At 35.7% G+C, this 18712-nt stretch overlaps 2 protein-coding genes across 4 annotated transcripts; both read left to right on the top strand.

Annotated features, from left to right (window-relative positions):
• Window positions 1–1824: 1824 nt before the first annotated feature.
• LOC147402164 (uncharacterized) lies at window positions 1825–6610 on the top strand. 3 transcript variants are annotated; one of them, XM_086443698.1, is made up of 3 exons: window positions 1825–2290; window positions 4523–5055; window positions 5958–6610. In XM_086443698.1, exons 1-3 carry the CDS (start codon window positions 2050–2052, stop codon window positions 6507–6509), a joined length of 1326 nt encoding a protein of 441 aa, XP_086299824.1. In that variant the 5' UTR covers window positions 1825–2049; the 3' UTR covers window positions 6510–6610. The 3 variants fall into 3 exon arrangements, with proteins under 3 accessions (XP_086299824.1, XP_086299823.1, XP_086299825.1); XM_086443697.1 differs by having other exon boundaries at window positions 1836–2641; XM_086443699.1 differs by having other exon boundaries at window positions 1841–2641; window positions 6295–6470.
• A 4652-nt stretch (window positions 6611–11262) lies between these two features.
• Window positions 11263–11676, top strand: LOC147402163 (protein ACCELERATED CELL DEATH 6-like). Its single transcript, XM_086444480.1, has one exon. The coding sequence runs from the start codon at window positions 11263–11265 to the stop codon at window positions 11674–11676; it is 414 nt and encodes a 137-aa protein (XP_086300606.1).
• The last annotated feature ends 7036 nt before the right edge of the window (window positions 11677–18712 follow it).

The raw sequence follows: 18712 nt of genomic DNA, 5'->3' as shown, positions 1-18712 counted from the left end.
ATCTAAAAATAGTAAAAACGACCTAATCATTGAAATCAGTATTTTAAAAATTGAACCGGACTTATGGCCGACCGGGTCCAACCATAATTTTTTATTAATATCAGTCCGATTCATTTAAAACCGGAGATTCCTGGTTGGAGCGTCAAAAGCGATGATTTTTGAACTGTCGGTTTGAAAACTTCTCATATAATTGCGGAAAGCTTCTGTCTTTTATCCAACAATGACAATGACGTCTGGATTCCTTTCCCTTTGCCTTATCCAACAATGACAATGACCGTCAAAATAATATCTTTTTATGGGTAATTTAAATTTTTTAAAAAAGCTGAGTCACCAAAACATCAAGGTCTTTTAAAAAAATAATTACATAAAAGGGTTGAGTTATAATATGCTAAGAAATCCTTAAATTTCTAATTTATATTTGTCATTCATTCAATAATATTAAAAATAAAATATTTTATTTTATTTTAAATTTATATATTGTTATAGTATGTAATTCCTATTAAGTGAAACATGTATATAGAGAAAGCAGACAGATACCGAAGTGGAGAGAGGGGAGTGTAGCGTTCCGAGCTCTACTCGGAATGCATAACGTAGTTGACGAAACAAAATGAAACGATGACATCCGCTTGCTTTTTCGGATGATTTATTATTTTATTGTCAGGGACGATTAATAGATTGGGGGTGCAAGGGCAACGCTTCCGCGATACGGTACATGAGTATTATTGAAAATTTTTAATACCTATTGTATGGCTAAGGTTTACTATAAATTCATATGATGTAACCTTAATTTGACATATAGTGAAAATTCACCTCCTCGTTCTTGTGGATGTAAGTACACCGTCGAACCACGTTAAATTTGTGTGTTCTTATTTTTATCTTTTCGTACTATTCATCATAATTGCCGCACATAGCACAACATATATATTTATAATTATTTAATAAATAGAAATCAGTCTGACAAAATTGAACCTCAGTCGGACGCCGATCCAACCAATTAAGCAAAATTTCGATTGGATTATTAGTTTGGTTTTTATAACATTGGTTGAAATAGATATTACTTGACCCTAGAAACAAGGGAGAATCAACGGTTTGCGATTCTAACTTTTATAACTAAAGTTATTAACAAAATAGAAATTATCAAAAATAATAAAATTGCCTAAAAAACAAGATAGACGAATGAATTGGGCTTAAAAACAGAAACTCAATCACAAAACATTGATCTTGACAATCTTAACGTTTCCATTTAAATATAGGTATTCTCGGATGAATTTGAATTCGATACCCCTCCGGGTCCATAGACCCATGTGAGTTTAAGCCTTACGTTTGGACTTTTGACGATTTAAACATTGTATAAATTCTTTAGCAACTTATCCTACATCAGTATACTAACTTATAAGTCGAATCGGTGTACATCTGAGTTGAGTTGAATCAAATCCAATTGTGAAAGCTTTAAAACTAAGCCACTAACACTTTGTTTAAATTGAGAGAAGTAAAGAGTAGAGAAACTCACCATGTTTGGACTGAGACAACTTTGGAATTTTAAAATATTTTAAAAGAGTTAGGGGCATAATTGAAATTATAAACATTGAGTCGTGCTGGGGTGACACAGGATTTACTATGATTCTCACAATTCTGATGTGGACATGTATACATAATCTTAGATGGTTTTTACTTGTATTGTGAGAAACACATTTATGGTTATGTGCACATCCCACATCAGACTTGTGAGAATCGCAATAAATAAATACCCTATGTCACTCCAGCATTTTCCTAAAATATTTTAAAAGGATTTCTCTCTATTTCTTACCTCTTTGCTTTACTTTTGGAGTGAAAGAAAACTCACCTTTTTTTTCTTTTCCTCTTCTTCTCTCCAATTCTTTTCTCTTGTCTTCCCACTTAAGAATCCAAACAAGAGAAATGGAGAGAAACTCATTTATTTTCTCCTTTTTTCTTTCCATTTCTCTCAATCCATACAATGAGTAAGCAACCACAAAGTCCATGACTTCCCATCAGTCCAGAACAGAACACTAGTCACAATCTGCCTTTGGCATGGATGCTCATTTGTTCGATGCAGCAACATCAGGCAAACTCGATCTCCTCAAGAAACTTGCGTATGAAAACTCACAGGTCCTCCTCCAAGTAACTCCACAAAAAAACACTACCCTTCACATTGCAGCAACATCAGGACAGAGTACTGAGATGGTTCAAGAGATCCTCAACATATGTCCATCACTTTTGATCCGCCAAAACTCCAAGGGGGACACACCACTACATATAGCATTGAGGGCTGGTAAGTGTGAAATAGCTCAACTTCTCATCAATTACATGCGTAGGGAAAGTTGCAATAGTCTTGAATCAAGTTATGATGGGAAGTTGAGGATCAAAAATATGAAGGATGACACGGTATTGCACGAGGCACTACGAAGTGGTCACCTTGAGATTGCTAAGTTGTTGATTATAGCTGATCATGAACTGTCGGATTTCATTAATAGTGCTGGCGAGTCGCCACTTTATCTCGCAACGGACAAAGGAATGGCGGAGGTGGTTGATCTGATCATCTTACATAAGCATCCATTATGTGCTTATTACGCACCAAACAGATTGACTGTTTTGCACACATCAATTTCTCTTCAGTATCACGGTAATTAATTGTTTGTTTTGATTCATCTTAATTAGGTTCCATTTGAAACGTGGTTTCAAAACTCGTCCAAGACCGACATGTATCGCCCGAGTTGTCTTGACATCAGGCATGAACGAGATGAACAAGTCAACTTTTTGAACGAGATTTAAAACCCCACGTTCATTTTTCTGATTTTTGAACGAGACGTCTCAAACATATCAAAAACCTTGTCCGAGAAGACTTGGTATCTGGCATGCATGAGACGAGGCACAAAACGAGTTTTAAAACCATGATTTGAGAGAAAGAGAATTATAAAAAGAAAAATGTTGTAAACTTTAAAAAAAGAGTCGTGTTGGGGTGACACATACGGAGACACAAAAGTGACAAATGATGTGATGTCATGCACATTACTGTTGATGCTTTTCTACGAGATATGAGTAAAAAGCATCTACGGTTATGTGCATGCCACCACATCATTTTTAGCACCTTTGTGTCATTCCACCATTTTCCTTAAAACAAAAACGAGTTGCAATCATGTTTTAAAAGACTCCCAGTCTCCCACTAATGCTTTCCAAAGGAAAAGCAGCCGACTTTAATAAAAGAAAAGAAACAGGTCATGATGCACTACAATGACTTTCCAGTTTCCACAACTCTGCCTTAAGCATTCCTCGAGTATATATGTCCCTCGTATCCCGAGGAAATGCATTTAGGCTTGATTAATGCTGAAGTGACCTCAATCTATACCTCATATTACACTTCATGATGTGAAAGTGGACAGGAACCATATATGCTTTTTCACTCGTATCTTGATGAAAAGCATCTATGGTTCCTATCCACTTTCACGTCATGAAGTCCGATATGAGGTTCTAGCTAAAGGTCACTCCAGCACTTTTTAGGGTTTTGTACAGTGTTATTGTCAAAGAAAAATGCTACACTATCTTCCTAGCTACGACACCATGGTGTTTTTGTAGGATATCAGTGTAATGCACTCATTTGGTAATTTCTTGCCCAACCCATTTAAACTTTAGGAGTAGATCCTTTGTAGCACTTTTTTCCTGTAACGCCCTGTAGACAGTTAAGATAGTGTCACCTCAACCATACACTTAAATTATGTAGTTGAAATTGTTTGAAAATTAGAGGTTTGGTGACCATCCATTTCCAAAGTCTTGGATCTTGTAAAAATAAACATTTTTTTTTTCCAAATCTGATCTCAACCATGACTATAGATCTGAATATTTATTTATTTATTTGTGGACTGTAGAAGAAAAGCTACAGAGGATCTGTTCCCCTAAACTCTAATCGATAGATGATTACCATATGTATTCATTTTTTATCGGTGACCTCCTACTAATTGGGATGCATTTTGAGAAGTTGGGGTTGAACACCCTTGCCAAGGCTTGTTGGCTCCCTGTGGACCATCGTCTTGGTCAAACTAAGAAAAGAAAAAAAACTTTTCTTGATTTAATCAAGGGCTTTGAAAGTGAGTGGGCATGTTGAACTTCCAAATTTAAAAATCTAAATCCACTGAAATTTTTTTTTTCTAATTTATTTTTATTGTTTAATTTTGTGCTCTACATCCCTATGACATCTAATTATGTTTTAGAATGCCACAAGAATGGGTGATGTATGCTTCAACCCCGATTCATTGTTTGGCTTACAAAGTCCTACAAGTTGATGCAATTCCTAGAAAACCACAAACTCCTAAATTTGGTGGAGTTGCAACTCCCACCTAAAAGGATTGGAGATACAATTCCTTCCCTCCAACGTTGCTTAGACAACTAATCATCCCATATTTAACCTACACGTGCATTCCTGGCCCCCTAACATGTATTAATGAAAACTAAGCCAATTATGATTGTTCAATTTTGCTCTTATGTTCTTCCCTTCCCTTCTAAATGCTAGATATCACAAATTTACTACTTCACAAAAAACCATGGTTGATCAAAGAAGCAGATAACAATGGTTGGACTCCACTTCACTATGCTGTACACTTGGGTTATATTGGGATACTTCAACAGTTACTAGAATCCGATAGTTCTGTTGCCTACACCTTAGACAGAGAAAAGATCTCAGCTCTTCACATTGCAGCCCATCAAGGTAACATTGATGCAATCAAAATGATCATTAGATTTTGCCCAGATTCTTTTGAACTGCTCGATGAGAAAGGCCGTAATGCTCTTCATGTTGCCACCTTATTTGGTCAAGATAATGTTGTTAGATACTTCTTAGAAATCAACAAACTTGGTAACCTTATAAATGAGGCAGATAATGAAGGAAACACACCTTTACATCTTGCCAGCATCTATGGCCAATATAAGATTGTGAAAATTTTGATACAAGACATTCGAGTAGATACCGGGGCCATGAACAAGGACAACATGACTGCACTCGACGCTGCTGAGTCTGAACTTGCCAAGGGCCTAGATCTCGTAAGGGTATGTTTCTCAATATACAAATTACTCATCTTTTTCACCATTATATCATAGTCATCTATGCTTCATCCCAAATATTAAGGTTGGCTACATATATTCTATTTTACCATCCAATTATATTCTGAGCCATAGTTAAGAGAAAAATTTATAAATTACATGTCTGTCTAAACCCACAAAACAATGATTTATCACTAGATGGTTTGCATTTTAGTGATTAATAAATGCATTTTAATCCTCCAATTAACTAGAGCATCCCCCTTGAGAACTTCCAAGAAGAAAGTGATTGGGCTGCCAATGAACCATGCTTTGCATCGAAGCAAAGGACCATAACCAACCCAATAAACAATCAGATAATAAATTTCATAAACTGGACATTTTTTGTTATTTTTGTGTCTTTTTATCCCTACCATTAGATGATGTTTTAATTTAACTGTTATGATAAAGTTTCTTTTTGTAACCTTATAAAAAAATGCGTATGGGACAGTTTTTATTAATTATCGAGTATTATTCTTCTAGGATTTGAGTGTGACAGGAGGGGTGTATTAGGGTTTCAAGGCTTGGGTTTGAAATAAACATTGAGTGTTTTTTCATGTATTGTTCTCATTTGATTCTCATAGTGAATAAGATCTAAACTGTACATACTAAATTTACACACATTAATCATAATCATCAAGAATTGAGTGGGTTTTTGAATTTTTGAATGTCAATCCCAGATCAAACATCAAAAGATTTCCACCACAAAATGAATCACAAACTACTGATATGGGTGGAATACCATTCCTTAAAAAAAAGTCATCAAAAAATTAAACGAAAAAGCCATATTAGATCTTACACTAAGTGCATCTATATCTAACATCTGCAAATGTTCATGCACACATAAACATACAGTATTTTATATAATGCAGCTTCGTACCGTATGGAGTTTGAAGAATGGGGGTGCAAAGAGAGGGTCCCAACAACCGATAACAAGAGGAAACATGGATCCACAAAAGCAGTATATTTGTAACTGCAATATGTTGATAGCAAATCCAAGGATGCATGTCCTCAAGGAAATAGGCACAATAAACTTAGTGGTAGCAGTGATCATCTCCATTGTCACCTTCATAGCTGGCTTCACAATGCCCGCAGTTTACAGTAGTGAAAAGGGGAAAGATTTGGACTATGCTTTTAAAACTTTCATGATTTCAGACACCATAGCTTTCTGTTGCTCAACTATCTCTGTATACCTTTTCTTGGTTGCAGTTCTCTGGGATAATCTCATACCGATGGCTTACACCATGACTATTATCACAAAACTTACACTCTACACGATATGGGGGATGATAATAGCATTCCTTTCAGGGTTGTATGCAGTGTTGGCTCATTCTCCTGGGCTTGCCCTTGTTGTTTGTGTTATTGGTAGTATCATGTTCTTGCTCTTTTCTAGTTATACAAAGTGGATTCTACCACGCCTGTAACAATCTTCAGGATGTTAAGTCTTCTTTCTTTGCCCTTCATGTTAAGGTCTTGTTTGGATACAAAGTAAAAAATGTAGAATGTAATTGTGGAATACAGAAGTTTTGTTTTACTTTTAAAAATGTTATGATTTTTACGTCTTTAAAAGTAATTTTTGAAATTAATCTAAGCAAGTTTTTTAGCTTTTCAAATTACAAAAGTTAAAGAAAAAAAGAATAAAGCCTAAGCAAGTTGTGATTTTATCTGTTATAATATTTGATACCATTTGGCATTTAATAAGTGTTTGTGTGTGTTCATGCATGCATGAGGGAAAGATGGTCATAATAGCTGGGTTTTACATTTCTAGAAGGGTCGAATTGATCCATAGACTTTTAAACAAACATGAAATCCTGATCATTAAAACACGAAATCTAACATTTGGGATAAATCACATCAATCCTGACTCCCAAAGATAATTTATGACAGTTGGATTTTACATTTAAGTGTTGGGATTTTGTGTGTTTTGAAGCAATTTCATATTATATGGAATAGTGTCAAGCCAAAGATTAATGGTGAAAGCGTGATGCAAAGAAAATTATAAAAATGCTTGATCACATAAAGCATTTTTCATCATTGATTTTAAAACATGAAATTTGAGTATGTCTTAGTCTATGTGATATTCTATATGATCTGCATAATAATGGGCGACCCAAACATTTGTGGATAAGTATAGCAAAATTCATAGTCCATGTAACAGAATCTTTATTGTGTATGTGAATACCTTTGTGAAGCTCACTTAGTAATTTGATTAAACACCTATTAGGTATTTCACCGACACCTTGTATGCTACACTTTCCAAAATCTTGTTTGATAATAACAATGATATTATTGGGCAAATCTAACTAATAGTAGCCAATGCAAAGAATATAAACAGTAACACAAAGATAGAGTAAGAACACAATACTTACAACAAGATATTTTACGTGGTTCACTTAAAGACTACGTCCATAGAGGTATGAGCGTTGAAGTCCAATTTCACTATCAAGAAAACAGGACAAATTGATAGAAGGAAACACATCTATCACTTAGCTTCACATTCTTCTAGGTCTCAATGTTCCCAAATCTTTAAATCTCACCTCTCTTGAGTTTTCTTTCTTTCTTTACTTTTTTTTATAGAAAAGATTTAAACTTAGAGTTTTAACAAAAGAAAATAAAACCCCATTATTTTAAAAGTACTATATAATGGGCCACTTACATAAATTACAAGTCCAACACAAACTACCTTGGACTGGCCCAAAAACACACATACTTAGATTGAGTCTAATAATTTTGAGCCTTACATCAACAATCTTTCTAATCCTTTGATCACTTGAAATATCTGGCTTGCCCATAACTTATCGTTATACCAAAAATCAACTTGATTGGTGATTTGTAAAATTGGATATCATAGTCGAAGAGATACTCAAATTTAACGGATAAAAATACCAGTCCAAAAAATGCTCAAACATCCAAGTTTTCTTATGGGGATCCAACAAGGGTTAACAGATACTCAAGGGATCAGTGGGCAGAAATAGAAAGACTTTTCAAATATCCAACTACGTACGATTGATCTCACACAATGTTCAACATATGGCTGAGATGGTAAGAAATCCCCTTTGGGTTCAAAGAAAACAACGACTAGAATTTTCCTCAAAAAAACCCTCCATATGGAATTTGTTGGTGCACATCAAACTTTAACATTTGTGCGCATGTATTTTAGTTAATAAGGAAACTTATTAATGACACCTATTTAGTTTAATGTATAATAAAAACAAATCACAAGGCCTTATTAAGAGAAAATATTTCATGAACATTAAAATCTTGCAAAAATCTTTGGACATAATCATATCTTTACTATATCAAGTAAGGGTCCCGTTCGGCACCCTAAGTTTTACCACACACTTTAACAAACGCGTTTTGTCTTACATGGGTTAGAAGTTTCGGAATGAGCTGATTTTTGGTGAGGATGATCTCTATGGTGAGGAGATCATCCTCACCAAAAATCAGCTCATTCCAAAACTTCTAACCCCATCAAAATTGATTTACAAAAAATGGACGGTCCACGATTTTTCAACGTGTAAACATGGGGCTAAACATCTCGGAATGGGCTGATTTTTGGGGAGGATGATCTTCTAATCATAGAGATCATCCTCACCAAAAATCAGCCCATTCCAAAACTTCTAACCCATGTAGGACAAAAAACGTTTGTTAAAGTGTGTGGTAAAACTTAGGGTGCTGAACATTTCCCATCAAGTAATAATACATGCCTTTTGTAAATAAGGAAACTTATTAATGACACCGATTTGGTTCAATGTGAACTAAAAACAAATCAAGAATGATTATCGATGAAATACACGTTTCATGAATATTACAATCTCACAACAACTTATTCACGTTGATCCGATCCACTATCTCTGCGGATTTCCACACTCGATTCCCTTGATTCATACCATTGGATTTTTGAGCATCTAAATGGATTATAGTTTCTACTACATATATACACGGTAAAATGCAAAAAATAAGAGGGGAAAAAACAAGAATTGATTGGTTGGATGCATGCCACAAACACATCAAAATAGTTATATTGCCAAGAAAGATTTCATACAAAAATAAGAAAAAAGAAAATAGGAAAATTATTAATGACACCTACTTGGTAAAGTATACTAAAAACAAATTAGTAAAAAGAAAGATTTGATTGCTGTAAATCTTACAAAAATCTTTTGATCATTAGGTGTCACACATGTGTGGCATCTATATATAAATGACTTTCTATAAAATATTTTTCTTTATAAACCACACCATTGTAGGATGAATTGTGATAACATGGTTAAGAGGTATTCCCCTTTCATTAGAGATGGAGTGACTATTCTCAATTTGGTTTTCTTTCTTCGTGATCGTTAAGTTCATACCATTTCATGAATGTGTGTCAGGAAAGAAACAAAAGCCGGGAGGTTCCAGGCTTTCATCCACACTGATCAGGGCAATTTAAGTCCCATTTTATCGTTGTTCATGCCATCTCATTCTTTTTTTTCTTTTGTTGTGTATAAAAGAATGAGATCAATTATAGGCGGGCATTCTATTTTCATGTATCAACCATGTTTTTTTGTTGATTTGTATGTTTTTACTTACCATTACGAATATAATGAGATTAAGTTTTGTCACCTCTCTCTCACTCATATATACATGTTATAAAACACACCCATACCATCGCTCCTGGCCGACTTCCTATCACTACAATGACCTATAGGCAATGTAATGGCGTTTGTCTCTTTGGGGTGGGGCCATAAACCTCAGATTATGAATCCAAACAAGAAAAGGCAATATAAAAAGTGTAGTGATTTTCTAACTCCCCCTCTGATCAGAAACTCTCCCAAACTCCTGACCTGTTGTGCATAGAACCATATATATATTTTTTCTCAGGATACACAATTGCACATATTATGATGTGCAATTGTGTATCCCGAGAAAAATCTATGATTTTAGGCACAACCACGTCAGGAGAGTTTGGGAGAGCCATTTTATCATTATTCATATAAAAGAATAATGGTTTTCTGAAGCCCCCCCCCCCCCCCCCCCCCGACATATGCTCCGTGACATGGCATGTGCTATAACCATAGATATTTTCCTTGGGATACACAACTGCACACATTTATGGGGATGCACAATTGTGTATCCTAAGGAAAAAAAATCTATGGTTGTAGCCCATGCCATGTCAGGGAGCATATGTCAGAGGGGGAGTCAGAAAATCACGACTCATAAAAATGAGGTCGTGCCATATATTGGCCTGAATACAATCGTGTAGGCTAAGAACAAGCTGAACTTCAACCTCCATAAATTTTAAGGCCCAACCCAGCCATTAGATATGTCAGACTTGAGATAGGATTCATAGGCCATAGTGACATTGGTCCATCCCAAACCTTAATTCAGAGTGGTCGCTCTTTTTAAGATCACAGAGTTCCATGTGAAATGTGTCCTAGTGGATTGCAGGGTTGCAACCTGGGCGGAATGGAGGATAAATCTAGGCTCAACCCAAGTAGTAGAACCCTCAACCTGAACATCTGTCTTAAGCTCCCGAACCCAAATCCAAACCCAACCTGAGCTTGATCTTCTAAAATCTTGAGTTCGGGTTAGCCCGAATTAGGTAATTTATGGCCATTTGGTCAGGTTGGGCTAGTTGAATAATCCCAATTTCAGTTTGATTAGCAAATAAATTTAATACTTCAAAAAAAAAAAATATATATATATATATATATACTAACATCAAAAAGAAAATCACTAGTATATAAAAAAAAAATATGCTGAAGTAACCTCTGGCTGGAACCTCATATAGCACTTCCTGACGTGGAAGTGTATCGGAACCACAGATGCTTTTCATCGAGATATGAGTGAAAAAGCATATATGGTTCCTATCCACTTTCATGTCAATAAGTGCAATATGATGCTCAAGCTTGAGGTCACTCCAGCACGACTCTATAAAAAAATTCACACAACATTCAAATCCACCATTAAGATCATATTTAGACAAACCATACTAAATCAAAGCCTAAATTAATAATATTCAATTCTCCACAAGCCTGACAAATGCAAGGATGTTTTTAACTACGATATGTTGATCACAAGAGGAAAATTAGCATATTGGATGTCCAAAAGTAGTATGTCAAGGTCCTCGACAACTGATCACAATTCACAAGGGGAAACATATTGGATGCACAAAAGCAGTATGTCTGTAACTACAATATGTGGATAGCAAATGCAAGGATGCATGTTCTCAAGGTCATAGGCACAACTAACTTAGTTGTAGCAATGATCATCGCCACTATTACCTTTGCAGCTGGTTTCACAATGCTGGGTGGTTACAATAGTGATAATAAAGAGCCTAACCAGGGCATGGCAACCTTGGCAACAAGTCTAGCTTTCAAACCTTTTGTGATATCTGACATCATAGCTTTTTGTTGCTCAGCTATCTCTATGTATCTTTTCTTGGGGGCAGTCCCTTGGGATAATCTGATTCCTATGGCTTACACTGTGACGATTGCAACACAGCTCACGCTCTACGCTATATGGGGGATGCTAATAGCATTTAATTCGGGTTTGTATGCAGTGTTAGCTCATGCCCCTGCACTTGCCAATATTTGTGTGTGTTGTCAGTAGTAGGTTTGTTCTTAGTTCTTTCTAGTTATATATACCAAGTGGATTCTTCCATGCCTGTAATCATCTTCTAGATGTTGTTTTAAACCTTTTATTTATTTATTGAATTTCATGTTCTACAAGTGATATCAAACAAATGGGATTTTATTAAGTTGATGGGGTCTTGTTAACACGTGCCCTGTTAACAAGGCACATGTTAAAGTGCGTAAATACACATTGGAAACAAGCATTTGAGGGTATTTTTGGTAATAAAAAGAATTTTTGAGGGGAAAAAACTTTGAAGTGGGCAGCCGCTTCAAAATTCTGAAAGAACCCTCTCCATTGGATTACACATGACATTTCCAAGGAGGTATTTCAAATTTTGGTAGAAATATAGGAGCGTGAAATAAATTCTAAACACTGCGTGCTTTGTAATGGGGAGGGTTCCTTCAAAGTTGGATTCTTTTTTAGGGCAGTTTTGGTAGGAAAATCAATTTCTAATTGGAATTTAATACACTTTAACGTGTGCCCTAATTAAAAAAAAAAAACCCTCTGTGAGACCTTTTTTTTTTGTTGAAAAAAACTTTGAAGTGCCCACTTCAAAATTTTGAAGGAACCCTCTCCATTGGATTACGTGTGGCATTTCCAAGGAGGTGTTCAGTTAGACGTAGATGGGTTTTATAAGGGAGTGCAACATGAGAACTTCCCAAGAGGTCATCCATCTTAGTACTATATACTTTTGTGAAAACACGCTTAATTACAGAGTTCTGATGGGATTTGATAAATTATTAGAAGTAAAGTAAATGGTTGTTTGACATTGAAACATGTAAGAGTGATGATAATCTGACTTAGCACGTGGCAACTCAATCGACTTACCTGATGTGACAGGCTCGGGAACCATAGATGTGCTCTCCTCCTTGGGATACAGCACTACGGTTCCCCATAAAAAGGTGCAGTTTTGTATCCCGAGGAGAGCAGATTTATGGTTTCCAAGCCTGTCACGTTAGATAAGTCAATTGAGTATGCCACGTGCCTAAGTCATTCACAACTCAACATGTAATCTCCATTCTTACAATTGACTTGGCTGAGGCTATATTCGGAGTATATTAGCTCATAAGAAGACTCAGGGTACATCTGAGTTAAGTTGAATCGAATCTAATTGCGAAAGCTTTAAAACTACGCCACAAAGTCCATCACTTCCCAGCAATCCAGAACAGAGCATGAGTCACAATCTGCCTTTGGAATGGATCCTCATTTGTTCGATGCAGCAACATCAGGCAAACTCAATCACCTCAAGAAACTTGCAGATGAAAATCCACACAAAAAAACACTGCAGTGACGTAGTCGTAGTTTCTCTGAACAAACAGTGTTGTAGGATGTCAGTGTAAGACTATTCTTAATAAAATTCCTATAGATTAATGCTGGAGTGACCTCAGTGGGGGACACAAGGGGGACATCTTGACGTGGTGGCATGTGCATACCCATAGATGTGTTTTCTCCGAGATATGAATAAAACGCATCTATGGACATGCGCGCCACCATGTCAAGGTGTCCCCCGTGTGTCCCCCACTGTGGCCACTCTAGCACGACTCAAATTCCTAATGTGCCCATATGGTCATGAATCGTGATTATCTGACGCTCTTTTCTTTTTCGTACAATCCCTTCAAAGAATTGTAGGACATATATTTATGAAATTGCATGTTTCTATGAAGGGAGTGTACAAAAAAGGAGAGTCGGATTATCACTACTCTTTGGTTATTTCTTATCGAACCCATTAAAACTCTAATTGATAGATGATTACTGAATGTATTCATTTTTTATCAGTAACCTCTTACTATGGGGCTACGTCAATCAAAGCCTACTACGGCCATAGAGTTCTGTGTCTATCCCTCTTCGTTAGGTGGTGTATTCAATGCAATTTCGGATAAGCGTAAGCTAGTAAATGCAAAATAAGCTTTTTTGTTAGGGACTTTGGATCTGAAACAGAATAAGTCAGCTTCAAAGCCCTACGCGCTAAGGTTTCAAGATCTGGAGTGTAAACCTTTTAAAATCACCCTTGAATAAGGCTGGTTGGCTCCCTGTGGACCATCATTTTGGTCAAAAAATATATTTTTTTTTATAAAAAAAAAAAACTTTTCTTAATTTGATCAAAGGCTTTGAAAATGAGTGTGCATGTTGAACTTCCAAGTTCAAAAAAGACTAAGCTAATTATGATTGTTCAGTTTTGCTCTTATATTCTTTTCTTTTCAAATGCTAGATATCACAAAATTACAACTTCAAAAAATGCCAGAGTTGATAAAAATGGTTGGACTCCACTTCACTATGCTGTACACTTGGGTTATATTGGGATACTTCAACAGCTACTTGAATCCGATGGTTCTTAGACAGAGGCAACATCTCAGCTCTTCACATTGCAGCCCATCAAGGCAGCATTGATGCAATCAAAATGATCATTAGATTCTGCCCAGATTCTTTTGAACTGCTAGATGGGGAAGGCCATAACGCTCTTCATGTTGCCACCTTATTTGGTCAAGATAATGTTGTAAAATACTTCTTAGAAATCAAGAAACATGGAAACCTTATAAATGAGGCAGATAATGAAGGAAACATACCTTTACATCTTGCCAGCATCTACGGCCAATATAAGATTGTGAAAATTTTGATGCAAGACATTAGAGTAGATGCCGGGGCCAAGAACAAGGACAACATGACTGCACTCGACGCTGCTGAGTCTGAACTTGCAAGGGCCTAAATCTTGTAATGGTGTATATTTCTCAACATATAAATTAATGATCATTTGCACCATTATCATAGTCATCTATGCTTTATCCCAAATATTAAGGTTGGCCACATGCATCCAGTTTTACCATTCACCTATATCTTGAGATGTAGATAAGAAAAAAATATATCAATTACACGTATGAAACCATAGATCTAACACTACATGGTTTGCATTTTAAGTGATTAAAGGATCCGATACAAAGTGTTGTGTGAATTACTAGACCAGACCACTTGACAAGTTCCAAGAGGCACTTAGCCCCAAGGGATTGGCCTAGTGGCAAGCTGAGCCTTGATAAGCTCCTCAGGAAGGGTAGGTCAAGTGTTCGAAACCCCACGAAGCTATGAATTCCTTGGGACCACCCTCCAGGGTCAATTAACCCTTGACTCAACCAGTTTGCACAAAGGACTTTCCGAGGGGGTGGTGCTTGTGACTGTGGGATTAGTCCTACCCAAAGGGTGAGCCTACCTGCGATATCCAAAAAAAAAAAAGTTCCAAGAGGTGATTGAGTGATAGAGCGATCGATGGATCATGCTTTAATGGGATCTAGGTGAATTCATAACCAATCAGATAAACAATATTAAATTGTATCTCACCCCAAACCCGATTTGATTCTAGTAAAATTAGGTCTAGATTAGACCAGGTCTCATAAATAAAACAATTTTGTTGTAGGGTTTGAGAGAGATGGGGACTATGGTTTCAGGGCTCGTATTTGGGATTAAAATTTGAGTATTTTCCCGTGCACTATTCCATTTAGTTCTCATAGTGAAGAAGATCTGATGGATCACTCCCCATGGGCACAGGCTTCAAAGTCAAATCACTTAAATCTTGGTGTTCCTTCATTTTGATCTTTAATTGTTTTACTATTTTCTCAGGACATTTTATTCAACAGGTGTCTTCAAAATCTCTACAAGTTTAAATATAAATATACATATTATTCGTAACCGTCAAAAATTCAGTGGGGTTTTCAATTCTTGAATATCAATCCCAGAAAGAACTCAAAAAATTTCTTCCACACGACTAATCACTAACTACAGATGTGGGCGGACTAGCAATCCTACATGAATATTTTGTTCATAAAAAACAATGAAAAACTATATAATTAGATCTTAACAATAATTGTGCATCCTGCAAAAGCCAGTGCGTACCCACATATTTGTACATTTATGCACATATAAACATAAAGGTATTTTATAATGCAGCTTCGTACCCTATGGAGTTTGAAGAATGGTGGTGCAAAGCGAGGGCCCCGACAATTGATCACAAGAGGAAACATGGATGCACAAAAGCAGTTTATTTGTAATTACAATATGTTGATGCAAGAATGCTTGGGAGGCATGGCCTGAGGAAATAGGCACAGCCAACTCATTGGTAGCAGCGGTCATCAACATCGTCACCTTCATAGCTGGTTTCACAATGCCCGCAATTTACAATAGCCAAAAAGGGAAAGATTTGGGCTATGCTTTCAAAATTTTCGTGATATCGGACACTATGGCTTTCTGTTGCTCAGCTATCTCCATGTATCTTTTCTTGGTTGCAATTCTCTGGGAATATCTCAAGCCGATGGCTTGCACCGCGACTATTACCACAAAACTCACGCTCTATGCGATATGGGGTTATTATAATAGCATTCCTTTCAGGGTTGTATGGAGTGTTGGCCCATTCTCGTGGGCTTGCCCTTCTTGTTTGTGTTATTGGTGGCTGCATGTTCCTGCTCTTTTCCAACTATACAAAGCGGATTCTACCTAAGGCTGCAACCTGGGCGGGCTGGCCCGAATGCAAGCTGGGCTCAAGCTGATAGATGGGTGAGCCTGGGTCGAGTTATATAGAAAATAAGTTGAGCGTGGGTTTGAATATCTCAATCCAATTTTAATTCCGGTTGAGGGTACAAGCAACCCAACTCAACCCGAACCCGATGCCATATATAATATATAAATATTTTTATATTAATTATAGATATTTTATTCCATCTTATTATTATGAATTGTGGACAATTAGTTAATATTAATGTGAACTTTGGTTTAATATGGTTTGTGGTTTGTCTACAGATTCTCTCAATGATGGACGTGAAGATTGTATGTGATTTTATTTACTAGTAGTTTTGTTTTTGATTTTGTATATATATTTTTAATATATTAAATTTATTTGTTAATCAAAATGAATTATGGTTATTCAACTAGACTAAACCACCCAAAATTATTTAAACTTGGGCTAACCTGAACTCAGCCTGATTTTATAATATTAAGCTCGAGTTGAGCTTGGGTTAGTGAGCTTAGGCTCGATGGTCGGGTTGAGTTGAGCTCGGCTTGAGGGTTCTTCTACTTGGGTTGAGCCTGGGTTTACCCTCCAACCTGTCCAGGTTGCAACCCTAATTCTACCACGCCTACAATAATCTTGAGTATGTTAAGTTTTTTCTTTGCCTTTTGTGTCAAGGTCCCGTTTGGATAGAAAATAGAATTGTCTTGTCCAATAAAGGTTAACAAATGCTCAAGGGGTGAATGTCAAACATATGGAATTTTATTGCTTCACATCAAACTTTACATTTGTGCATGAATTTTAGCGCCCAATTTGTCTAATGAGTGTTTTTCACATAGCTCCCGTGGGATTTTATATATAAAAATGATGGTTATTGACTCTTATAGTCGGTTGATTTAAGTAATTTTAATGAGAATTTTGAGTAAAAGCCAAACATCCATAAATCTAGGAGTAGAGTCAGGTCTAGGTTCTGAGCATCAACCCACTTCCGAAAATGATACAAAGTTAGTTGTTTGGGTCATAATAGTATTAACCTGTCTAACACTATTATTAAATGGATTGGGTCTAGGTTTTGGGTATCAACCCACTTAATACATTTTAAAAAAAATGTCATTAAGGTGTAATTTTAAATATATCAACAATTATTTAAGAATTTTTTAAATTACATTTTTTCAAGAATTTCTAAAAACTTTTTCATAATACATTTTTTTTTTTCAAATTCTATAAAATATAAAAGGTGTTATTAAGATATTTTTAAAGTAATAAATAATTTAACTTTAATTTGAGAAAGAAAAAAAAAATTCTTACTAAGTTATTTATTTATATTTATAATTTTTTACTATTTTTTTCATTAAAATCTAGAGGTATGTAATGTTTGATTCATAAAATGGACAAAATGACCTTAAGGAGATTTAAGATCTTACTTAGTAAGGCTAGCATGTCTCATGTGATAATGAAACACACTTTGTTTAGCCAATAATAACATTAATAATAATATTGAAAAATTATTTCCTTACTAAGGAAAGTTTTATAATGACCACATTACATTCGAAAACATGATCTAATGCCACATGTTGTAAACGACAAAATTCTATGAGCTTTGAAAAAAAAATCAAAAGAAAGTTATTTTTCACCATTGAACTTGATTTACAGTTGTGTGACATTATTTTTATCAATATATATATATATATAGGGTCCCGTTCAGCACCCTAAGTTTTACCACACACTTTAACAAACGTGTTTTGTCTTACATGGGTTAGAAGTTTTGGAATGGGCTGATTTTTGGTGAGGATGATCTCTATGGTGAGGAGATCATCCTCACCAAAAATCAGCTCATTCCAAAACTTCTAACCCCATAAAAAATGGTTTACAAAAAATGGACGGTCCACAATTTTTCAACGTGTAAACATGGGGCTAAACATTTCGGAATGGGCTGATTTTTGGGGAGGATGATCTTCTAATCATAGAGATCATCCTCACCAAAAATCAGCCCATTCCAAAACTTCTAACCCATGTAGGACAAAAAACATTTGTTAAAGTGTGTGGTAAAACTTAGGGTGCTGAACATTTCTCATATATATATATAGGGAAATGTTCAGCAACAAACATTTTGACAAACATTTTGGCAAAACATTTTTCAAAATATGGGTTAGAGGTTTAGGAATGGGCTGATTTTTGGTGAGGATGATCTCTACGGTGAGGAGATCATCATCACCAAAAATCAGCCCATTCCAAAACTTCTAATCCATCAAAAATGGTTTACAAAAAATGGATGGTTCACGATTTTTCAACTTGTAAACATGGGGCTAGAAGTTTTGGAATGGGCTGATTTTTTGTAAGGATGATCTCCTCACTGTAGAGATCATCCTCACCAAAAATCAGCCCATTCCAAAACCTCTAACCCATGTTTTGAAAAATGTTTTTAAAAATGTTTTGCCAAAATGTTTGTCAAAATGTTTGTTGCTGAACGGGACCCATATATATATATGTGATTTAAATGAAACTTTTTTTTTTTAATAAAGATTA

Source organism: Akebia trifoliata, chromosome 5 (genome assembly GCF_017979445.1).
Source record: "Akebia trifoliata isolate Shusen 1 chromosome 5, ASM1797944v1, whole genome shotgun sequence".
In the NCBI taxonomy this organism is placed as follows: Eukaryota; Viridiplantae; Streptophyta; class Magnoliopsida; order Ranunculales; family Lardizabalaceae; genus Akebia; species Akebia trifoliata.
The sequence above is the reverse complement of the archived record's forward strand: the minus strand, read 5'-3'. Positions and strand labels throughout refer to the sequence as shown.